This window comes from Bubalus kerabau, chromosome 18 (genome assembly GCF_029407905.1).
Source record: "Bubalus kerabau isolate K-KA32 ecotype Philippines breed swamp buffalo chromosome 18, PCC_UOA_SB_1v2, whole genome shotgun sequence".
Lineage (NCBI taxonomy): Eukaryota > Metazoa > Chordata > Mammalia > Artiodactyla > Bovidae > Bubalus > Bubalus kerabau.
Window position 1 is genome coordinate 48,554,896 of NC_073641.1, and position 22,314 is coordinate 48,577,209.

Genomic DNA, 22,314 nt, shown 5'->3' on the forward strand with positions numbered 1-22,314 from the left:
CTAATGCCTTTATTTGTGTTAAAAAAAGGCTTTTTCATCATCCTGACAATGTTCTAGGGCTATTATTTCAATCCTACTGAGACTCTGCAAACAAGATCCCAACACACCCACATAATATTTGAAACAATGGGGCTGGTGCTTATCAAGTCACCATATATGTTGTTACCACAAAGGAATGAGCAGGAGTTCAGTCTTTCTTCTGTGGGGATAACAAGTCCTGAGGTTTCTCCCCTTATTGTCTTTGGTCATCATTAGACAGCAGGAGGATAACTAAGAGTATTCCTCCCCTGTGCTGAGATGCTCATTTGGATACTGCATACTTGAATCACTCTCTAGTGTTATAGTCCTTTAATGGATAAACCTTTTCATTTATTGTGTCTTCTGCTTCTACTTATCACTTTTCTTTCCACCTAAGAATGATTTTTTAAGCTTAGTAGGTTTCCTTATGGACCTATAGAGCTGGTGATAAAAGCAGTCTTATTAACACTTGGTTACTCTCATCCCTGTCTCTAGGCAGATGAGGAATTTGAAAAGTAGAGAATATAGGCCAAGCCTTGCTACTTGGTAATAGAACTGCATTCATAGGTAGTCATAATTGGGCCACAAGAGTTGATATTATGACTGATCCCAAAATACCTTTAGAAATATGTGCAGTAAATTCAATAACATCAAAATCAGATCTTAGGCATTCAACATTTTAAAATGGGTCTGGCATCACTGGAGGAGTAATGGAAGAAAATTTTTTCTTAGATGAAAAGTTGGAGTGTTTTATAATTGCATGTCCCTAACTCTTCAATTCCTACCACTAGATTCTACAAACAATTTCAGTGAGGATCTTGCATTACTTCTTCTCATACCCAAAGTTAGGACATGTTCATTTGAATGATTAAGACAAACCATAGTCTTTTTAGCCTCCTGTTTTTAATAACAAGCGTTTCTATTGCCTATTGATTAGAGAAAATCTCTGCATGTTATATGTATTTTGATAGATTCATAAAATGTCTCCCTGACTCTCAGTACAGTAGTAACAGTGTAAAAATTGTGTAGCTTGAAGAGAAGAAATACACCCGTATAGGCCACATTGACGGAAAATTGCTGTTCTAATGCTTGACTTGTATTCTCTGATGTATGTCTGTTACATGATTAGAAAAACTGAAATAATAACTGGTGTCAGGCCTGCATAACTCATATTTGCAACCCTTAGGGCTACCAGTAGAGGTTGTGTGGTATCAGCTATGTCTTCATTCTTGGAAACTTCAGCCACAACCATGTTCAATCACTTCCTTTTCGGTTGATATTGGATGAAGTTCTGGACATATGAGACATTTTGTAGGGAGCTATGGGAATTTGTTATCTCTCAACCTTTCAGGGATTGACTGAGTCCTGACATGTCCTTTCATTTTGTGAATCAAAATAACTAGCTCTATAAATCTAACTAGGCTTCCCTGGTGGCTCAGTTGGCAAAGAATTCACCTGCAATGTGGGAAGCCTGGGTTCAATCCCTGGGTTGGGAAGATCCCCTGGAGGAAGGCATAGCAACCCACTCCAGTATTCTTGCCCAGAAAATCCCCATGGACAGAGAAGCCTGGTGTGCTGCAGTCCATGGCATCACAAAGAGTCAGACACAACTGAATGACTAAGCACAGCACATAAATCTACCTAGAGCACTGCCCCAGCATTCCATTGCCTTCTTGAGCTTCTGTTTTCTATCAGTTTTGTTTAAAGAACACCATTTCATAGTGATTTTAAGTCATAATTTACATACGATGAAAATAAAACTGTTAGACATAAGAACAACTATCTATTCTTAACAGCTTGGTGATGTCATATATGTTTACATGTACTCTCTCTCACACACACACACATACATTTGTGACCACTTCTCAGAACAAAGTATAGAGTTCTTATCATTTCTGGAAGTGCCACTTTGATCTTTCCAATCAACCTACTGATGCTTTGATTTACTATCACCATAAGTAAGTTTTGCCTAATTTTGAACTTTATATAAATGCATTCATACAAGATGTTCATTTGTATGTTTCATTTGCATATATGACATTTTTTAGTTACTGTACTATATTTGCATTTCATAAATGTTTCTGAATGCATCAGCATCTTGTAGTTAAATGCCGAGTGCTGTTCAATTTTATGGATATATGTAATTTGTTATCAATTCTCCTATTAATGATCAGATTATGTTGAATAAAATATCTTTGAACAATTTGATAAAATAAAATAAATATGAAGAATACAGTATAAAAATTTTAAACAAATGTTTAAGTGCACATTATCATACACAGGTACATATCAAGGAGTGCATATACTGTTTTTAGATAACTATGTAATTGACTCTATTAAAAGCTGCAAAATGAGTTTATCAGACTCATTTTGATAAAATAATTTACCCTTCATTATGGATAATGTTTTGCATAGCTTATCTTTGTTAATATAGCTTTCAATTTCAGGTGTTGTGGAATATTTTAGTATTAAGCGTTCAAGATTGAAGCATTTTGATAAAGAATAACATTGTTGAAAATATTTTTATGTTTAACTGTTCAAGCAACTACTTTTATGAAATGCCTGTTGTTCTTTTATCCATTTTGTATTGGTTAGATTCTTTGTCTTTTGTTTATTGATTCCTAGTATTTCATTTTATAGAGATGATATCTTTCCTAAAGTATGTAATTCTGCAGATATTTTATTCCAGTCTATAGCTTGATTTTTATTTTCTTTACATTGATTTTTTATGGCTTTGTATTTGTTGTTTTGTTTTTAATTAAAATAATTTATTTTTTAAAGTAGTTTTTGTGTTTACTGAAAATGGATCAAAAAGAGTTCCCTCTCCATTCACTCCATATGGCTTACCTTATTATTAACATCATGCAATAGTGTCATACATTTGTTAAAATTGATGTAACAAATATTGTAACATTGTATATAACTAGAGCCCATCATTTAGATTAGTTAACTCTTTGTACCATACAGTTCTATAGGTTTTGACAGGTGGATCCAAGAATCCACCATTACTGTGTCATACAGAGTGTGTGTTGTGCTTGCTAAGTCGCTGCAGTATGTCTGACTCTTTGTGACACCATGGACTGTAGCCTGCCAGGTTCCTCTGTCTATAGGATTCTCCTTGCAAGAATACTGGAGTGGGTTGCCATGCCCTCCTCCAGGGGATCTTCCTTACCCAGATATGGAACCCGTATCTCTTATGTCTCCTCCATTGGCAGGCAGGTTCTTTACCACTAGCACCACCTGGGAAGACCCTTGACATACAAAGCAGTGGAATTTGAAAATCCTACGTACTTCCACAATTCATCCCTTACTTTCTCGAGACCCTGGCACCTCTGCTATATTTTTATTTCTTAAGTTTTGCCTTTTCACAGAATAAAATATATTTAAATCATATAGTGTGTAATCTTTTCAGACTAGCTTGTTTCACTGAGTAATATGAATTTAAACTTCCTTTATCTTTCTTTTTTAAAGGATTATAATATATTTCTCCAGAGTTGAGAGAAAATACAGAAAATATTCAATATAACCAGAAAGGGCAGAAAAAGATTAAACATATAAGAAAAGAAACAAAGAACCAGGGATATGAGTAGAAATAATTGTGAATATGGTAAATATTAAACAAACTATATCAATAAAACTTCTAAGTTTGAATGACTTAAATATACCACTGATAGAGAATGATTAATAAATACAAAATATCACTAGATGTTGTTTAAAATGAATTCACTTTAAATATAAGTATACAAAAAGTTTAAAGTGAAGAGATACATATATTCCAAGCTAGTAGTAATCAAACTTTGAATTATCTATATCAATTTCAATCACAGCAAATATCAGATCAATATTCTTATCAGGAATAAATAGGAACAATACTTAATGATAAAAAAGGACAGTTCTCCAAGAAAACAAAACCATAGTTAATGAGTATGCACTTAACCATATAACATCAAAATACATTGTCTTTTGATGACTATATTTTAGCATCTACTAAATCAAAACTATTGTTTTATTTTCTTTATTGGTGAGGTCTATTGTTTCTTTATAAGAAATATTTGCCTACCTTTTGTCATAAAGCCATGGTTTCTTTTTCCAATATTCTTCTTTTGTTGTTCCATTTATCACATTCATGTCTGTGTTGCTGTTCAGTGCAAAGTCATGTCCGACTCTTTGCAACCCCATGGAGTGCAGCAAGCCAGACTTCCCTATCCTTCACCATCTCCTGGAGACTGCTCAAACTCATGTCCATTGAGTCGATGATGCCATGCATCCATCTTGTCCTCTGTAATCCCTTCTCCTCCTGCCTTCAGTCTTTCCCAGCATCAGAGTCTTTTCTAATGAATCAACTCTTCTCATCAGGTGGCCAAAATTGGAGCTTCAGCTTCAGCATCAGTCCATCCAATGAATATTCAGGATTGATTTCCTTTAGGATTTACTGGTTTGATCTTGTAGTCCAAGGAACACTCAAGAGTCTTCTCCAACACCACAGCTCAACACCACATCAATTCTTTGGAATTATGGTCCAACTCTCATAGCCATACATGACTACTGGGAAAACCATAGCTTTGAACAGACCTTAGTTGGCAAACTAATGTCTTTACTTTTTAATGCATTGTCTAGGTTTGTCATAGCTTTTCTTCCAAGGAGCAAGCATCTTTAAATTTCATGGCTGCACTCACCATCTGCAGTGATTTTGGAGCCCAAGAAAATAAAGTCTGTCAGTGTTTCCCTTGTTGCCAGAGGCATTTGCCATGAAGTGGTGGGACCAGATGCCATGATCTTAGTTTTCTGAATGTTGAGTCTTAAGCCAGGGTTTTCACACACCTGTTTCACTTTCATCATGAGATTTTTCAGTTCCTCTTCGCTTTCTACCATAAGGGTGGTGTCATCTGCATAACCAAGATACCTGATATTTCTCCTGGCAATCTTGATTCCATCTTGTGCTTCATCCAGCCCAGCATTTGGCATGAGGTACTTTGGATATAAGTTAAATAAGCAGGGTGACAGTATACAACCTTGATATACTGCTTTCCAATTGGAAAATAGTCCATCATTCCATGTCTGGTCCTAACTGTTGATTCTTGATCTCCATACAGATTTTTCAGAAGGCAGATAAGGTGGTCTGGTATTACCATCTTGTTAAGAATTTTCTGCAGTTTGTTGTAAACGCAGAGCTGAAGGCTTTAGCATATTCAGTGAAGCAGAAGTTGATGTTTTTCTGGAATCCTCTTGGTTCACCTATGATCCAGTGGAGGTTGGCAATTTTATCTCTGGTTCATCTGCCTTTTCTGCAGTCAGCTTGAATGCCTGGAGATTCTCAGTTCATGTACTGTTGAAGCCAAGGTTCTCTTCAAGAAAATTAGACTTACCAAGAGGAAATTTCATGCAAAGATGGGCACAATAAAGGACAGAAATGGTATGAACCTAACAGAAGCAGAAGATATCAAGAAGAGGTGGCAAGAATAAAAAGAAGAACTATACAAAAAAGATCTACATGACCCAGATAATCACAATGGTGTGATTACTCACCCAGAGTCAGACATCTTGGAATGCGAAGTTAAGTGGGCCTTAAGAAGCATCACAATGAACAAAGCCAGTGAGAGTAATGGGATTCCAGTTGACATATTTCAAATCCTGAAAGATGATGCTCTGAAAGTGCTGCACTCATATGCCAGCAAATTTGGAAAACTCAGCAGTAGTGACAGGACTGGAAAAGGTCAGTTTTCATTCCAATCCTAAAGAAAGGCAATGCCAAACAGTGTTCAAACTACCACACAATTGCATTCATCTCACACGCTAGCAAAGTAATGCTCAAAATTCTCCAAGCCAGGCTTCAGAAGTACGTGAACAGTGTACTTCCAGATGTTCAAGCTGGATTTAGAAAAAGCAGAGGAACCAGAGATCAAATTGTCAATATCTGTTGGATTATCAAAAAAGCATGACAGTTCCAGAAAAACATCTACATCTGCTTTATTGACTATGGCAAAGCCTTTGACTGTGTTCAGTTCAGTTCAGTTCAGTTGCTCAGTCATGTCCAACTCTTTGTGACCCCATGAATTGCAGCATGCCAGGCCTCCCTGTCCATCACCAACTCCCGGAGTTCACTCAGACTCACGTCCATCGAATGAGTGATGCCATCCAGCCATCTCATCCTCTGTCATCCCCTTCTCCTCCTGCCCCCAATCCCTCCCAGCATCAGAGTCTTTTCCAATGAGTCAACTCTTCGCATGAGGTGGCCAAAGTACTGGAGTTTCAGCTTTAGCATCATTCCTTCCAAAGCAATCCCAGGGCTGATCTCCTTCAGAATGGACTGGTTGGATCTCCTTGCAGTCCAAGGGACTCTCAAGAGTCTTCTCCAACACCACAGTTCAAAAGCATCAATTTTTCGGCGCTCAGCTTTCTTCACAGTCCAACTCTCACATCCATACATGACCACTGGAAAAACCATAGCCTTGACTAGATGGACCTTTGTTGGCAAAGAAATGTCTCTGCTTTTCAATATGCTATCTAGGTTGGTCATAACTTTCCTTGCAAGGGGTAAGCGTCTTTTAATTTCATGGCTGCAGTCACCATCTGCAGTGATTTTGGAGCCCCCAAAAAAATAAAGTCTGCCACTGTTTCCACTGTTTCCCCATCTATTTCCCATGAAGTGATGGGACCAGATGCCATGATCTTCGTTTCTGAATGTTGAGTTTTAAGCCAACTTTTTCACTCTCTTCTTTTACCTTCTTCAAGAGGCTTTTTAGTTCCTCTTCACTTTCTGCCATAAGGGTGGTGTCATCTGCATATCTGAGGTTATTGATATTGGATCACAATAAACTGTGGAAAATTCTTAAAGATAGAGGAATACCAGACCACCTGACCTGCCTCTTGAGAAATCTGTATGCAAGTCAGGAAGCAACAATTATAACTGGACATGGAACAGCAAACTGGTTCTAAATCGGGAATGGAGTATGTCAAGGCTGTATATTGTCACTCTGCTTATTGAACTTATATGCAGAGTACATCATAAGAAATGCTGACCTGGATAAAACACAAGCTGGAATCATGATTGCTGGGAGGAATATCAATAATTTCAGATATGCAGATGACACCACCTTTATGGCAGAAAACGAGGAAGAACTAAAGAGCCTCTTGATGAAAGTGAAAGGGGAGAGTGAAAGTTGGTTTAAAACTCAACATTCAGAAAATGAAGATCATGGCATCTGGTCCCATCACATCATGGCAAATAGATGGGGAAACAGTGCAAACAGTGGCAGACTTTACTTTTTGGGCTCCAAAATCACTGCAGATAGTGACTGCAGCCATGAAATTTAAAGACGCTTGCTCCTTGGAAGAAAAGCTGTGACCAACCTAGACAGCATATTAAAAAGCAGAGACATTACTTTGCCAACAAAGTCAAAGTCTGTCTGGTCAAAGCTATGGTTTTTCCAGTAGTCATGTATGGATCTGAGAGTTGGACTTTATGACAGCTGAGTGCCAAAGAATTGATGCCTTTGAACTGTGATGTTGGAGAACCTTGAGAGTCTCTTGGACAGCAAGGAGATCTAACCAGTCAATCCTAAAGGAAAACAGTTCTGACTATTCATTGGAAGGTCTCATGCTGAAGCTGAAACTGCAATACTCTGGCCACCTAATGCAAAGAACTGACTCATTTGAAAAGACCCTGATGCCTGGAAAGATTGAAGGCAAGAAGAGAAGGGGATGTCAGAGGATGAGATGGTTACATGGCATAACCAACTCAAAGGATGTGATTTTGTGTTAACTCTGGGAGCTGGTGATGGACAGGGAAGCCTGGCATGCTGCAGTTCATGGGGTCACAAAGAGTCAGACATGACAGAGCTACTGAATTGACTGAACTGAACTGAAGCCTAGCATGGAATATTTTGAGCATTACTTTGCCAGCATGTGAAATGAGTGCAATTGTGCAGTAGTTGAGTATCTTTAGAATCCCTCTTCTTTGGGACTGAAGTGAAAATGGTCTTTTCTGGTCCTGTGGACACTGCTGAGTTTTTAACGTTTGTTGGCATATTGAGCACAGCACTTTAACAGCATCCACTTTTAAAATTTGTAACAGATCAACTGAAATCCCATCATCTCTAGTAGCTTTGTTCGTAGTGTTGCTTCCAAAGGCCCACTTAACTTTGCACTCTAAGATGTCTGGCTCTAGGTGAGTAATCATACCTTGTGGTTATCTGGGTCATCAAGATCATTTTTGTATAGTTCTTTTATGTCTTTATCTCAAATTAATTATTATGGATGATGTGATATATAGATGGAGTTTCTTATCTTTTTAAAATAATTATAACCAAGTTGCTACAGCAGGATGTATTGAAAATACTTTCACAATGAAATTGCATTGACACCTTTTTTTAAACTCAAATGACTATATCTGTGAGTTTACTTCCACATTTTCTATAGTTCTTATTAGTCTTTCTAATGCCTCACTGGTTTCATTATCACAGTTATGTAGGAAATCTTGCAATATAGTAACATAAGTTCTCTTTGCTTTTGTTTTCAGAATTGTCTAGGCTACTCTACTTTTTTGCATTCTCATGTTTATTTTAAATTTAGTTGTCAATTTGTTATTAAAAATACTTATTGGAATTTTGATACGGATAGTATCGCCTCTGTATAGTATGTTTACAACTCTTTTTGGTCCCATAGAATGTAGCCTGCCAGGCTCCTCTGTCCATGGAATTTTCCAGACAAGAATACTATAGCACCCCACTCCAGTACTCTTGCCTGGAAAATCCCATGGATGGAGGAGCCTGGTAGGTTGCAGTCCATGGGGTCGCGAAGAGTCGGATACAACTGAACAACTTCACTTTCACTTTTCACTTTCATGCATTGGAGAAGGAAATGGCAACCCACTCCAGTGTTTTTGCCTTGAGAATCCCAGGGATGGGGGAGCCTGGTGGGCTGCTGTCTATGGGGTCGCACAGAGTCGGACACGACTGAAGTGACTTAGCAGCAGCAGTAGAAGCAGCAGCCATTTCCTACTCCAGGGGAAATTCCCAAGTGAGAGACTGAACCCTAGTCTCTCATGTTTCCTGCATTCTTTACCACTAGCACCACCTTGCAAGCCCACATTATACAGAGAAGGGGAAGGAATCATATAATACAGATTAGACATAAATAGGCTGTGGGATGTTGGTTAATTCCAGCTCATCGCAGTAGTACATAGCAAAATGTGATGAATGCCCCACGTGCACTTGAAAAATGTATATTATGCACATATTAGATTTTGTTCTAGGACAATATTATTGCTATTGATTTGGTAAATAGCACTGTCCAAATGTTTTATATCTTTACTAGTATTTGTTTTTCTGTTCTTTAAGTGCTAAAATTAGTATTTTAAAATATCCAAGTATAGTTCAGTCTCTCAGTCATGTCCAATTTTTTTGCGACTCCATGAACTGCAGCACGCCAGGCCTCCCTGTCCATCACCAACTCCCAGAGCTTCCTCAAACTCATGTCCATTGCAGTCCAAGGGACTCTCAAGAGTCTTCTCCAACACCACAGTTCAAAAGCATCAATTCTTCGACACTCAGCCTTCTTTATGATTCAGCCCACACATCTCTACATAACTACTGGAAAAACCATAGTTTTGACTAGATAGATCTTTGTTAGTAAAGTAATGTCTCTGCTTGTTAATATGCTGTTTAGGTTGTCTATGTTTTCTTCCAAGGAGAAAGCATCTTTTAATTTCATGGCTCCAAGTATATATATATATGTGTGTGTATATATATATGTATGTGTGTGTATATATATATATATATATATATATATATATATGTATCAGAATAAACTGCATATAGATGCAGCTAGTTTCATAGTGCATGCATGCCTGCTCAGTCACTCAGTCATGTCCAACTCTTTGTGACCCCATTGACTGTTGCCTGCCAGACTCTTCTGTCTATACACTTCTCCAGGTAAGACTACCAGAGCATGTTGCCATTTCCTCCTGCAGGAGATCTTGGAACTGAACCAGCATTTCTGGTGCCTTCTGCATTGGCAAGAGGATTGTTTACCGCTGAGTCATCCGGAAAGCCCCCTTATTTCATAGTACTGTACAATGCAGGCTTATAATACTTTTCACATAAGTAAAACACAAGAAACACAAAGATAAATAAAACCTTTTTTAATCCTACAGTATAGTACTTTGAAAAGTACAGCAGCGCAGTACAATAGCTGGCAAACAGGAGCGACTTTGAACGAACAGGCAAGAAGAGTTACTGACAGGAGGAGGGAAAGCAGTTGAGAGATTGTAGAGCTGAAGGATCATCAGCAATAGGAGATGGAGGACAAGCTACAATTTCACTCATGCTTGACATGGATAGAATCAATGGTTCTCATCTTTGAAAGTTCACAACTTGAAGGTTCATATGTAGTGGACTTCCTGTAATATTTTTAGAATATGTTTTTAATTTACAGGAAAGATACAAAGATACAGCAGTTAGTTCCCAAATACCTTACCCCCAGTTTCTCTTTTATTAACCTCTTACACTCCTATAGCATAGTTCCTGCAATTAATGAACCAATATTGACAAATTATTATTGACTAAAGTCTACATTTTATTTGGAGCCCTGAAGAATTGATGCTTTTGAACTGTCGTGTTGGAGAAGGCTCTTGAGAGTCCCTTGGACCGCAAGGAGATCCAACCAGTCCATTCTGAAGGAGATCAGTCCTGGGTGTTCTTTGGAAGGACTGATGCTAAAGCTGAAACTCCAATACTTTGGCGACCTCATGCGAAGAGTTGACTCATTGGAAAAGACTCTGAAGCTGGGAGGAATTGGGGGCAGAAGGAAAAGGGGACGACAGAGGATGAGATGGCTGGATGGCATCACCGACTCAATGGAAGTGAGTGTGAGTGAACTCCGGGAGTTGGTGATGGACAGAGAGGCCTGGCGTGCTGCAGTACATGGGGTTGCAAAGAGTCAGACATGACTGAGCGACTGAGCTGAACTGAATTTTTTTACCTAGTATCTTTTATCTTTTCCACACTGCATTTAGTCCTCATAGTCCTTAGGCTTCTCTATGTTGTATGATTGTTTCTCAGACTCTTTTCATTTTTTATTACCTCCAAAGATTTGAGGAGTCCATGTTCCTCTAATAGGATGTATTTCATATTCTTTTTCAAGATTATACTAGGACCGTGGTTTTGGGAAAAATACCACAGGGGTAAAGCGGGGTAAAGTGCCTTTTCATCACATCATGTCAAGGGTATTACTTTCAAAATGATGTATTACTGTCAATGTTAACTTAGTTGAGTTAGTGTTTGTACAGTGTCTCCTCTGTAAAGATACTCTATTTTTTCCCTTTCCTTAGTGTGTTCTTGGGAGAAAGCCACTATGTTCTATCAACATTTAAAGGGTGGGACTCATGCTTCACCTCCTTGAAGGACTTAAGAACACAGTCTGAATGGAACTTGTTTGTATATAGGGAACTTTCTGTATTAATATGAGTGTACAGCATTAAGTGAACCTACCTACTCTTTGTGCCTAAATTGTTATTTGCTGTTTTAATTATATGTGGACAGCATAATGACTCAATGGGATCATCTATTCTAAAATGTCATAATTTCAATTATATATAGAAGAAATAAAACCTGATCATTCCCATAATAAAATTCAACTGTGATTTCAATTTGTCTACTACTTTAAGTTTTATGAAATGCACTTCATGTATTTTGAACTTTTCTGGTGGCTCAGCTGGTAAAGAATCCTCCTGGAATGCGGGAGACCTAGTTTCAATCTCCGGGTTGGGACGATCCCCTGGAGAAGGCCATGGTTACCCACTCCAGTATTCTGGCCTGGACAATTCCATGGACTGTATAGTCCATGGGGTCACAAAGGGTCAGACATGACTGAGAGACTTTCACCTTTGTGTAGTTCTAAAATTTCTTTTAGTTCCATTCACAATAGTTATTGTTACATATTTTTAAGATAATTCCCTTTTATCATAATAAAATATTCCTCTTTATCATCTCTCAAAGTTTATTTTGTTCTTTATTAATATAGCCCCACATATACCCCTAAAATTATTATTTCTTATGTTTTTATTTCTTTACTTTAAATGTATTTGCACTATTAAATTGAAATCATGGCTGTTGGAATATACAAATAGTTAAGTATTTTTTAGTGGATTCTCATAATCTCTTTATTAATTGAGGTTTTAGTCTATTAATATGTTCTGATCTATTTGTATTATATTTGTTCTACTTATTCTTTTTTTTAACTCCTTCTTTGTTTCTTGTCTTTGTTTATGAAACAGTGTTCCTGTCTCTCTCTCCCCTTTTTTCTCCCCTATAGTTTAAATTTCACTCTGATATTTTCAGCTTTATCTTCTTATATTATTTAGTGATTGTGCTAAGGATTATAGAACAATTAAAAGATAAAGATAAGTATCCATCCTTAATTTATATCCATATAGAATATGATGCCCTTATTACAAAACACTGTAACTTTGTAAAAGTGCAATTCCAGTTACTTTTTACACACTAGGCGATTATTTCTATATAATTTACTTTTACTGTGTTGTAGAAACCTCATGGAGAAGGCAATGGCACCCCACTCCAGTACTCTTACCTGGAAAATCCCATGGATGGAGGAGCCTGGTAGACTGCAGTCCATGGGGTCGCTAGAGTCAGGCACGACCGAGTGACTTCACTTTCACTTTTCACTTTCATGCATTGGAGAAGGAAATGGCAACCCACTCCAGTGTTCTTGCCTGGAGAATCCCAGGGATGGGGAAGCCTGGGGGGCTGCCGTCTATGGGGTCACACAGAGTCGGACACGACTGAAGCGACTTAGCAGCAGCAGCAGAAACCTCATAATACATTGCTATTATCCTAGATTTAAACAATCAATTATTTTTAAGGAATATGTCTAAAGTCTCATATTTACCAACTGTTTTTCCCTTTCCAAGGCTCCTCATTTCTTATGTCAAGGATTCAACCTAGTATTATTTCTATACAGCCTAACGATACCCACTTAGTATTTTTTGCAATGAAAGTCCTATTATAGTCAGTTCTCTCAGCACTTTTCTCTGAAATGTTATTATTTCTTTATTTTGGAAAGTTATTTTACTCAACAATTTTGCATTTCAATAATTCTAATTCCCTGAGCATATGTTTATTTTTTTGGATGCTTTAAAGATCTCTTTATTCACAATAGAATCAGAGTAAAAGTGATAAAAATAATAAGAAAACATTTGCAAATTAATAATGCACTTCTCAATAACTGAAGAGGTAATCACAAAAATTAAGAAATATCAATTTATTTTCTAAAACTTAGTTTTCATTAATTAACCTTCGTGTGCCCCCATTTACATTTTTTGTAATTATTTTTATTGAAATTCACTGAAATTGGATATATGGCTCAATGCCCTTCACTAACTTGGAGAATGATCACTATTATCTCTTTTAAAAATTATTCTCTGCCATACTTTTTCCTCTCTTTTAACTACATGTATATTAATTGGTTCTCTAAGTACATATACTTTTGTTAGTTCACATGTCTGAGTTGTTTCCTTCCATTGAGATGGAGATACAAACAGACACACGTATATATGTGTATGTATATATAACATTTTCCCCCTGATTTTGTTGCTGCTCATCTCCTCAGTCGTGTCCAACTCTTTGCCACCTCATGGATCATAACCTGCCAGGATCCTCTGTCCATGGGAGTTCCCAGATAAGAATGTTAGAATGGATTGCCATTTCTTTCTTCTGGGGATCTTCCTGACCCAGGGACCAAACCTACTTCTCCTGCTTGGCAGTGGATTCTTTACTGCTGAGCCAATTGGAAAGCCACAATCTATCTATCTATTTATATCTATCTATCCATGTAATATTATGTGTGTGTGTGTGTATATGTATATATATATATACATATACATATATATAATTTTCCTTTTACTTTACTAATTAATTTAAATTACTATATTGTGGGTATTATAGATGATACAGTGTCTTGTTGTTTTGATTCTAGAAGCTATTTGAATGGGTCTATGTTAGTCTTTTCTTCTTAGAATGTACTTTTTTATTCATAGAACACATTCCTTTCTCCTGAGGCAAGGGTTTTCTCAAGTCTTAATGCCCAAGATACTCACTTAAGATGAATTATTCTAGTTGTGTTCAAACTCCTGTCTCTTCCCATTCTTTGCAGTGGCTGACATTATCTGTTAAAATCTTAGATTCCCAGAAGTGTCTTTTTCTGGGCCTTCCTCCCTGTATATGTACAGATTAAGATTCTACTATAAATTTTAGCAGGAATCTTACAAAGTTACCTTGGTTAGGCCCTTCTGTGGTTCTCTGGTTCTCTCCTCTGTGTATTCTCTCCAGGAAATTCATGCCACAATAGCAGCTCTGGATTCTGATCTCTGTTTTTTCTGCAGTATTGCTAATCTCTGTATACAGGCTACACATTCCTACAATAAAGCTCTTCCCAAACAAATGCTAGAGTGAATCTATATCTTATTCTGTTGCTTCCCCTCTGCTCTTCAGTTCTTATAATCAGAAACTTCATATATTTTGTCCAGATTTTTACTTGCTTACTATGAGAGTATAAGTCCAACTAATGTATTTTAGCTTAAGCTAGAAATCTTTATGGTGTAAATATATTGCATATCAGTGGCTTTCTATTTAGGTTTTATTTATTATAGAACTGGATATTAACATAAAGTCATGAAGCCAATACCTAATATAAGTAAATTTAAAAAGTTGTTTTATCTGAAAGAAATATGCAAAAAGACACTGTTAAGACTGACACACAATGTACTGTTTTTGAAGATGTATTTTAACATTATTAAAATATCAGAGATATATTGTAGTTGTTATTAATTATTTTTTAGCAACTCTCAGGAAGAGCTCTTTGGCTTTCCTCACTAAAGTTTGAGCAGAATGTTAGAAAATTCCAAATATAATTTTAAGGATGTATAAGTATTATTTATAAGAGTTGGTCAATTTGGCCTACTTTTGCATTTAGAAGCACTTTCAACAAAAAATTAAGTGAGCAAACAATTAATAGATCTTTATTTTTAATTTTTAAAGGAAAGGTGATTATAAGTGAATTTGCTTTGATTTTGCAAACTTTGCTTCGAAATGTTGTATTATTCTGAGTTCTTCAGAGAAACAGAAAACATATAACATGTTATATAGGTTATATATGTGTGTGTGGCACATACACAGACACACACACATACACACACTGCTTGAAGTTCTGTCCACTGGGAGTATTTCTTTTCAACACTATCCTACAAGGATGTCTCAGAAAATGATTGTAGTGTTACAGTCTGACTTTCAGTGATTCCTGAAAATCATGAAGAAAACTTTTTAAACCAGACCCAAGATTTTTCTTCTGTCACCTGAAGAAGGAACTTATGAGGCTATAAATGCAGGCTGGGTAGAGAAGTCAGTGTAGCAGAAGTGGGGACCTTGGGCATTTGGGTCACTTCTTTCTGTCCGTTTACTTGAGTTTTGGGGGTATGTCCAGGCCTAATCACATATGAACCAGTTCCATTTGAGGATAGAATGCTGTCATGCACACTCACCTTTATGACTCGATAGGTCAGATAACACACAGTTTGCGAAGAGCCTCTCGGACTGCATGGTCACTTGGTACTCCATGGGTTAAGAAATTAGTTTGTAAGCCTCCGTAGTAAGCCAAGAGGTTTTTCTCAAAAGGAGACTAGTTATCCACAGAGGATGGCAGGGCCTTGTTCCAGAATCAGGAGGGTCTGTAATGCAATTCACCTATCACAGGCTCCAACCAAAATCTCTACCTGCCACTGCTACTTTAAGAACTTCTGGATCTATAGGGTTATATGGCCAAAGTGATGGAGTAGCTTGCAAACCAGCCCAGACCTATCACAGTCAAAGCCAGCAGTTTTTCAGGTGACTTGGTAAATGGATTTGGAGAGAACACCCAAATGAGAAATATGCTGCCTCCAAAATCTGAAGAGGCCCACTAACCCACTGTGCTATTTTTTTGGTTGTAGGATGGGCCAGAAGTGACAATGTGTTATTTATTACAAGATGGGTTTGGGGACATATGGGGTACAGTATGAGATGAACTGCAGGCAAAACTCTATTGGTCACCCGAGTTTCAAACTCCTCTATTTGGGTTGGCAGATCACACTGATACTTTGCTTCTCCTGGAGTTGATATCAGTTCATTGTCTAATAATACCAAACTGTTCAGTTATTTTCTTATCCCCAGTGCACTGCTGCTGCTAAGTCACTTCAGTCATGTCCAACTCTGTGTGACCCCATAGACTGCAGCCACCAGGATCCCCCGTCCCTGGGATTCTCCAGGCAAGAATACTGGAGTGGGTTGCCATTTCCTTCTCCAATGCATGAAAGTGAAAAGTGAAAGTGAAGTCGCTCAGTCGTGTCCGACTCTTAGCAACCCCATGGACTGCAGCCTACCAGGCTCTTCCATCCATGGGATTTTCCAGGCAAAGTACTGGAGTGGGGAGCCATTGCCTTCTCCGTCCCCAGTGTACAGTTCTCCTTAAAAAAAAAAGGCATAGGGTTTTTTTGGGGAAGACTTGGAGAAAGAATAAGAAATGTTTGGTTTATACTGCGATCCTTCCTCAAGAAGACTTGGCATCCTTTTATTCAAGGGATTCTGGGTCTGTAAGTTGGCTCAAGCCTGGGAACTGATTGATTCTGTTTTTATGATTCATGTTGGTGCTTTGCTCTCTTGACCTTGAACTTTTTGGCTTTTATAGGTTAAGTGTGAATTTAGTAGCCCTCCTATCCACTTTTAGGAACACTGTAATCAGTTAACCAATGCCATAGATCTATATGAGTCAAACTATTCTGCTGTTTGACTCAGCTGACCACTATGATAAGCCTGCCACCTATCTTTTGCCAGGTGAGTGCGCTTAACCTCTGTCACTCTGGGATCCAATTACTCCCACAGCACTTAGGTTTCCCAGTTCAGTGATAGCAGGTCCATTGTATCACAGAAAACAGTGATAACAAAGCTCTTCAAGGATGACTGGGCTACCTCATAGGTTTGCTTCCCGCAATAGTGATGAAAGATGTTTTCTGTACCCTTTCAGTGTGGGTGAGTAGATGTTAAATAACAAAGCTACTCTAACATTCCAATCTCCCTTAAGACTATTTTCCCTTTATTTTCCTCAGGAAAACCCAGACAAATACAGATTTTATTTACATAAAATATAATTTATATATACATAATGTATATATGGAGAAGGCAATGGCACCCCACTCGAGTACTCTTGACTGGAAAATCCCATGGATGGAGGAGCCTGGTAGGCTGCAGTCCATGGGGTGGCTAAGAGCGACTTCACTTTCACTTTTCACTTTCACGCATTGAAGGAAATAGCAACCCACTCCAGTATTCTTGCCTGGAGAATCCCAGGGATGGGGGAGCCTGGTGGGCTGCCATCTATGGGGTCACACAGAGTCAGACACGACTGAAGCGACTTAGCAGTAGCAGCAATTCTTTCTCTGGAAATATATATATTTATTATTTTATTATATTATAAACATATATATATTATAGACAAATATGTATTTGTATTATATTATCATATAAACATATATATGTAAAAATTGGCTCCCATGATTATGGAGCCTGAAAAGTCCTAAGATTTGCAGTTGGCAAACTGGAGAATTAGAATGTTGATGTACTGGTTTAAGTCCAATTCCAAATACTTGAAAACCAGAATCAATGGTGTAACTTCCAATCTGAATAGAAGACAACACACAGAAACAGTAATTGTCCCTTATTCAGCCTTAGATGAGGACACCACTTAGGAAAGGACAATCTAAAAAAAAAAAAGGAAAGGACAATCTACTTTAGTCTGTTTACAGATTGAGTTGTTAATGTCTTCCAGAAGTATCCTCATAGCTACATTCAGAATTATGTTAAACCAAATATTTAAATTGATTTATAAAAGTAATTATCAGTCTAAAATTTTAGCCTATTTTGCATGTGTATGTTTAATTTTTTCAAATTTTTGAAAGTAAAAAATATTGTAGCAGAGAAAAACTAATACTATTGGGAAAAAATAGCATTTTAGATATTTATCCACAATTTATTTTGCTTTCAGTGTATTTATTTAAGTCTAGAAGAGGCAAGAAAGGTATGATGAAGAAGTGAGGACTACTTGGTTTGTTGATGTCTGGAGAAAATAATTACATTTGGCACTCATTTCTTAAGGCATTTTATGTTGGCTTTGCTTTATAATAGATAAAAAATATTTTTAAATTTTCTATTTTGTCATGATCCTAAAAATGCTAATTTTGAAGTTTATTTTTGTCATTTATATTTAAGCTATGGTATAATACATTTTATTATTGATTTAAATCAATTCTAAATATATAATTAAAAATTAATAATGTACATAAAGAAAAATTTAATTTAGTGGTTTTTGTTTCTGTTATATTTCACCAGAGAATAACTTTTGAACATTTTCATTTTTAAAATGAAATTGTGAATTAAAGCCATTAAAATGTGTTTGATTTTGTGTAAAATAATTCTTTTAAAGTGGAATTTTAAATTAACAGAATAAGGAATATTATGAAATATTGGAACAGGGATTAGAACAGGTAGGAATAGAATAATAAAATTATTTCAATGATTTATTACATAATTGAATGTAATGATTTCAATATATGAATGACTAAAATAATAATATGTTTTATTGCAAATATTTATTTTGTAACTAAAATTTAATATTTTCAGACAAAATACCTATTCTGAAAGTTTTGTATTTCCATGAATATTTTAATTTCCCTTTGGTAGTCCAAACAGCATGATATAATACAGAATTTTCCTTGAAAATTTAAAAATTGAATATAGTATCATATAAAAAATATATATAGCTTCTATCCAACATAAATTGTTTTCTAGACTTCAAAATATTTTGAATGAGTATAAAATCTTTGAAGAGTAAATTGTTCCCATAAATGATTGAATCTAAGATGTAGATTCATATATAATTCAGTGTGATAGATACAGGTTCATTTTCCTACACATTTTAATAACCACAACAGAATGTTAAACATTTATTAAATGCAAAAAATAAAGGTATAACACAATATTTATTATAGTATTATTCTATTTATGTTAAATGTATGGAAAATAGTGGGAAGAATTCAGAAGAATCAAAATTAATTTTCATTTGTATATACATATGTAAAATTTCTACTGAAAGTTTATACTATAAACCTGTTCCTGCTTTTTATTTTGGCTACTTATTAATAATTTCCATAATATAAACATGGGATGGGGTCCCTGACATAGTGCACAATATTTACACTACTGTATTTAATATTCCACAATTTTCAATAAATTGTAGCATTATCCCTGGGTTACCTTTGTTTCAGCCTGAGAATATATTTGACAATATTGATAATTGAACAATATCTCAAATTTGTTTTTTGCTGTGTATAAATGTGTATTGGGCTGCCCTGGTGGCTCAGACAGTAAGAAATCTACCTGCAATTCAGGAGACCTGGGTTCGATCCCTAGGTTGGGATGATCTCCCGGAGGAGGACATGGAAACCCACTCTAGTTTCTTGCCTGGAGAATCCGCATGGACAGAAGAATGATGGGCTACAATCCATGGGGTTGCAAAGAGTTGGACACGACTGAGCGATTAAGCACAAAGTGTCTTAACTGTCTAGACTAGACTCTTTAGAACATAGAGTTAAGGAAAGCATCCCTAAGAATAAAAATTATAAATGAAATTTGATAAACATTTAATTAGGGGAAAATGTAGAGAAGAGGAAGGGTGTTAAAGGGTGAGAGAAACATCTGCAAGCATCAGGTATAAAAGCTAGAACAAGCCTTCTGAGAAATGAAGAAAACAAAACAAGGCAAAACAAAGCAATTGATATGTATAGAATGTATAGCAAAGTGGATTAAGGTGACAGAAGCACATCTGGAGACGAGAACAAGATTATGATTAATGCATAAATAAGGCTATAGAGTCCAAGCAAATAGAATAACAATAAAAGTAAAGATTATTATAAAAGAATATTATCCCCTTTTAATAGAAGTGCCTTAGACTAAACACACACATACACATACATACAGAAAATTTGCCTAATATAACAGAAATTTGCATTAGACTAAGCCTGATTTCTAAGATTTTACATTTATATTTCTTAGGTACTGTACCTGGTTGGAGATTTTTTTGCTACAAAGTAGTATGACTACATTTGTGATGTAGAAAAATCAACTTCTTTAGTACAGAAAATTGTTTGGAGTAGAATGAGAGGGAAGTAGTCATCAATCCGAAGACTAATGCATTGGTCCAGATAAGACCAGTGCAGGGTGGTAGCCATAGAGATGGAGACAGATGAATAGGCGGGGAGATATTTCAGAGAAGAAAAGTCTGCATATATTTATTTTAATGTTGGGCTTAAAAGTAAAGAAGGAGTAAAGTATGAATCCCAAATCTGTAATTTTTGCTACCATAAAAAATAGATTCAAGTGCTCAAATAGTTCAAAGATGGAATAAGATACCAAAGATAGGTGGAATAAGAATGTACTGGGAATTGCAAACTAAATGACGGAGGACAATAGAGCAGGGGATAGGCTGGAAATTACTCAAGGTACAGAATAGTGTTAGGTTTGAAAAACCATTGTTTCCCTGTGGCTCAGATGGTAAAGAATCCACCTGTAATGCAGGAGACCTGGGTCTGATCGCTGGGTGCAGAAGACCCTCTGGAGAAGGGAATGGCTACCCACTCCGGTATCCTTGCCTGGAGAATTCCATGGACAGAAGAACCTGACAGGCTTTGGGGTCACAGTCTTTGGGCTCTCAGAGTCAGACCCGACTGAGAGACTAACTCTTTCACTTTTGCAAAACCATTAGGAATTTTTCCAACTGAAAGTTTCTGTAAATATTGATACATGATTCATGTGTCTGTTTTAAACACTTGATGAAAAACCATCTATACTAAGAAGTTTACTTTTAAGATCAGAAAGAATATAATGAAGATACATAAGATTATTAAGATGGCCAATGGAAAAGCTCTGTGAGTTTTATATCCCTTGAAATTTCAAATGTCCTTAAAATTTGTCATTTCCAAAAAAATGAGAACATTCTGGTAGAAAGAGTACTCTTCTAAAGTCATATAGAGAAAAATCTGTGAGGTTAAGATTAATATTCTATCTCTGGTCAGTCTCTGATGACAGAGCCTGTGTATCTGGAAGCAATATTATACTGAGAGAAGTTACATCGTTTAAAATTATGGCATATAGCCTAACCTTATCATAATAAGATTTGAAATTCCTCACATTATCTCTTTGAGTTCAGTGATTTTAAGTGTAATCAAGAGTATATTAATATTTTACACTTAAGATCTAGACTAATAGATTATTTTCTTGTTAATGTGCCAGGCATTTAAATCTTGGTGGTATTCAATTAAAAAAAAAATTGTATGAGCACTGTGTTTTGAAGATACATTTTACTTTATTTCAAATTAATATATGTGTGTTTTTGAGAATGATAAAATTAAAATGTTTAATTTCTCCACAGTGAAAATTAAGATAACCACCTCAATCATTGTTCTAGTGATGTTATGTGGAGATAAATTGATATTTGCCAAAATTATTTTTTCTGTAATAACAATGCGTATATTTATAGACTCTTCCTTTCTACCTTCCTGAAGCTTCACACTGACCAAGATAAAGGAGATGGAAATTTAAAATACATACTAACAGGAGATGGGGCTGGCAGTCTGTTCGTCATAGATGAAAACACAGGAGATATTCATGCAGCAAAGAAACTAGACAGAGAAGAAAAGTCCCTTTACGTTCTTCGTGCCAAGGCTATAGACAGAAAGACCGGGCGGCAGGTGGAGCCTGAATCTGAATTTATAATTAAAATTCATGATATCAATGACAATGAACCAAAATTCACAAAAGACTTGTACACTGCCAGTGTTCCTGAAATGTCTGGAGTCGGTAGGTATATGCTAATTCATGTAAAGTAAGTTGTTTTTATTTTTTGCTAAGGTAGTTATTACAGACATACAGTTATGAGATGTGATCTCTTTCAAGATAAGAGCTATAACTGAAACTACTAATTAGTGTTAGCTAACTCACTTCTAATGATTTTCAGTTGTGTTTCTTAACATTTCCTGCTATTTTGTAACTGATATTTAAGATGATTATGGAGAACAATTATTCCACTGAATTTCAACCAAATCTTTACCTCTACTCAACTGCCATTCAAATGGCACTCAGATTCAGTGTATTTTTGCCTGAAATGAAAAGAACAGTGTCAGCAGTTTTAGAAAGTTTT

The 22,314-nt window shown here is 36.3% G+C and overlaps 1 protein-coding gene across 3 annotated transcripts in view; it reads left to right on the plus strand.

The window, feature by feature from the left end:
* The window catches only part of LOC129632845 (cadherin-9), an 85,423-nt gene that overhangs the window by 28,759 nt on the left and 34,350 nt on the right, over nucleotides 1–22,314 (plus strand). For all 3 annotated transcript variants that reach the window (XM_055554555.1, XM_055554556.1, XM_055554557.1), the window contains exon 2: nucleotides 21,680–21,974. In XM_055554555.1, coding sequence (XP_055410530.1) covers nucleotides 21,680–21,974 — 295 coding nt within the window. The remainder of the gene's footprint in view (nucleotides 1–21,679; nucleotides 21,975–22,314) is intronic.